Genomic DNA, 1823 nt, shown 5'->3' on the forward strand with positions numbered 1-1823 from the left:
AATCCACCCACCTGATGATTAGATGAAAGTCAGACGCTGTTTCTTGACTCCTTCGCCCTCTTAATTAGCAAAAGTTAGAACCCTTTTTTTTCCTTCTTTGACATCCAAGTTGAACTGTACTCCATCTTTTACTATTTCTTCTACCGTCCCTTTATCCATTTCATAATATATACTTAGGTGACAAATCAAATCCCCCATTAATTTGGCTATTCTATTTGTAAACTCTGCAGACCCTTTCTCGTATTATCCCTGTATCTCCACTTCTCTATAGCCAGCCAGCAGCATTCAAGAACGAAAACAAAAGCTTGTTTTCATTTCTCTTTGATCTCTGAAGAAACCCATCTTCTTGTTTTTCTGATCAAAGGTTGCTAGTTTTAGCTTTCTTTTCAGGTACGTAATATGCTCTTAAAACCTTACAGCCTTTCCTTTCCTTTTCTTGCATGCATGCATATATATCACTCTTTTAAGATCAATCTCTAGCTAGTTATTTAAAGACGTGTTTGGTTCGATGGAATACTCGTTTCATTACGAGCTGATTTAAAGCAATGTTACCGTTTAGTTTGCGCCTTCGCGGAACTTTTAATGGGAAAAAAAAACCATTGATTTGTTTGTTTCTTTTGTGGAAAGTACATTGATGAATGTAGATGAATGTGAATCTTTTAAATAACATTACAGTCAATTACTCGCTTGATTAAGACAAGTGAATTTTGTTCCTCCTTTAATTAAATCCCTTATTTCCCCCCGAAACGCGTAAACGTTGGTGTTTAAATACGCGTATCCAAGCTTTTGGTTTCTCAGTCTCAGGCATTCAAAACACTTAACTGCCGCTCTCGCGATTTTTTCCTCTTGTAGTGAATCACTGAGTTAAACTGCACGATGACTGAACGAGTCCACCCCGGCGATTCTCCGCCCACCTCCGGCGAACACTCGGTACCAAAACCAGCAACTTCGTCCCCCGAGAAACCTGCGCCACAACCTGGAACTTACGTCATCCAAATTCCCAAGGACCAAGTCTACCGCGTCCCTCCCCCAGAGAACGCACGCCGCTATGCGCATCTATCCAAACGGAAGCCTCGTCGGAGCACCTGTCGCAGCTGCTGTTGCTGCTTGTTGACTACCATCCTCGCTCTCCTCCTTGCCGCCGCCATTGCTGCCGCTGTGATTTACTTCGTTTTCAAGCCCGAGTCTCCAAATTACTCCATCGAGAGCGTTGCCATAAAGGGATTCAACTTGACGTCACCATCGCCGCTCTCTCCTGAATTCGACGTCACCGTCCGAGCACACAATCCCAACGATAAAATCGGTATTTACTACGAGAAAGGCAGCTCCGTTAAAGTTTACTACGATGACATTAACCTGTGCAACGGTGCGTTGCCGGCTTTTTTCCAGCCAACGAATAATGTAACGTTGTTCAAAACTGCTTTAAAGGGCTCTGGAATTGAACTAAACAACGCCGTGCTCAGGACTCTTTCGGACCAGCAAAACAAAGGAGCGGTGCCGTTTAGTTTGAAGCTGAGAGCGCCAGTTAAGATTAAAGTTGGGTCCATTAAGACGTGGAAGATTACCGTTAAGGTGACGTGTAAGATAACGGTGGATAAGTTAACGGCGGCGTCCAAGGTTGTGTCAAACGATTGTGATTACGGAGTAGATCTTTGGTGATGATTGGAGTACAGTTGGTACAGTTGGAGTGTTTGGTTGCAGGGATAGTGCGTCATGAATATAATATTTTCCTTGTTTTGTGATTATTACATCATAGTAGTGGTGTACATGAACATGATACAGATTTTCAAAAATATTTTTATATGATACGCTTCATTTAATCA

At 42.4% G+C, this 1823-nt stretch overlaps 1 protein-coding gene across 1 annotated transcript; it reads left to right on the top strand.

Annotated features, from left to right (window-relative positions):
- Window positions 1-1823, top strand: LOC107959051 (NDR1/HIN1-like protein 13). Its single transcript, XM_016895010.2, has 2 exons — window positions 1-390; window positions 853-1823. Exon 2 carries the CDS (start codon window positions 877-879, stop codon window positions 1657-1659), a length of 783 nt encoding a protein of 260 aa, XP_016750499.1. The 5' UTR covers window positions 1-390; window positions 853-876; the 3' UTR covers window positions 1660-1823.

Source organism: Gossypium hirsutum, chromosome A05 (assembly GCF_007990345.1).
Source record: "Gossypium hirsutum isolate 1008001.06 chromosome A05, Gossypium_hirsutum_v2.1, whole genome shotgun sequence".
Lineage (NCBI taxonomy): Eukaryota > Viridiplantae > Streptophyta > Magnoliopsida > Malvales > Malvaceae > Gossypium > Gossypium hirsutum.

Bases quoted from the DNA above. Each gene is read 5' to 3' on its own strand.
- LOC107959051 (XM_016895010.2), top strand. From the start codon at position 877: ATGACTGAACGAGTCCACCCCGGCGATTCTCCGCCCACCTCCGGCGAA.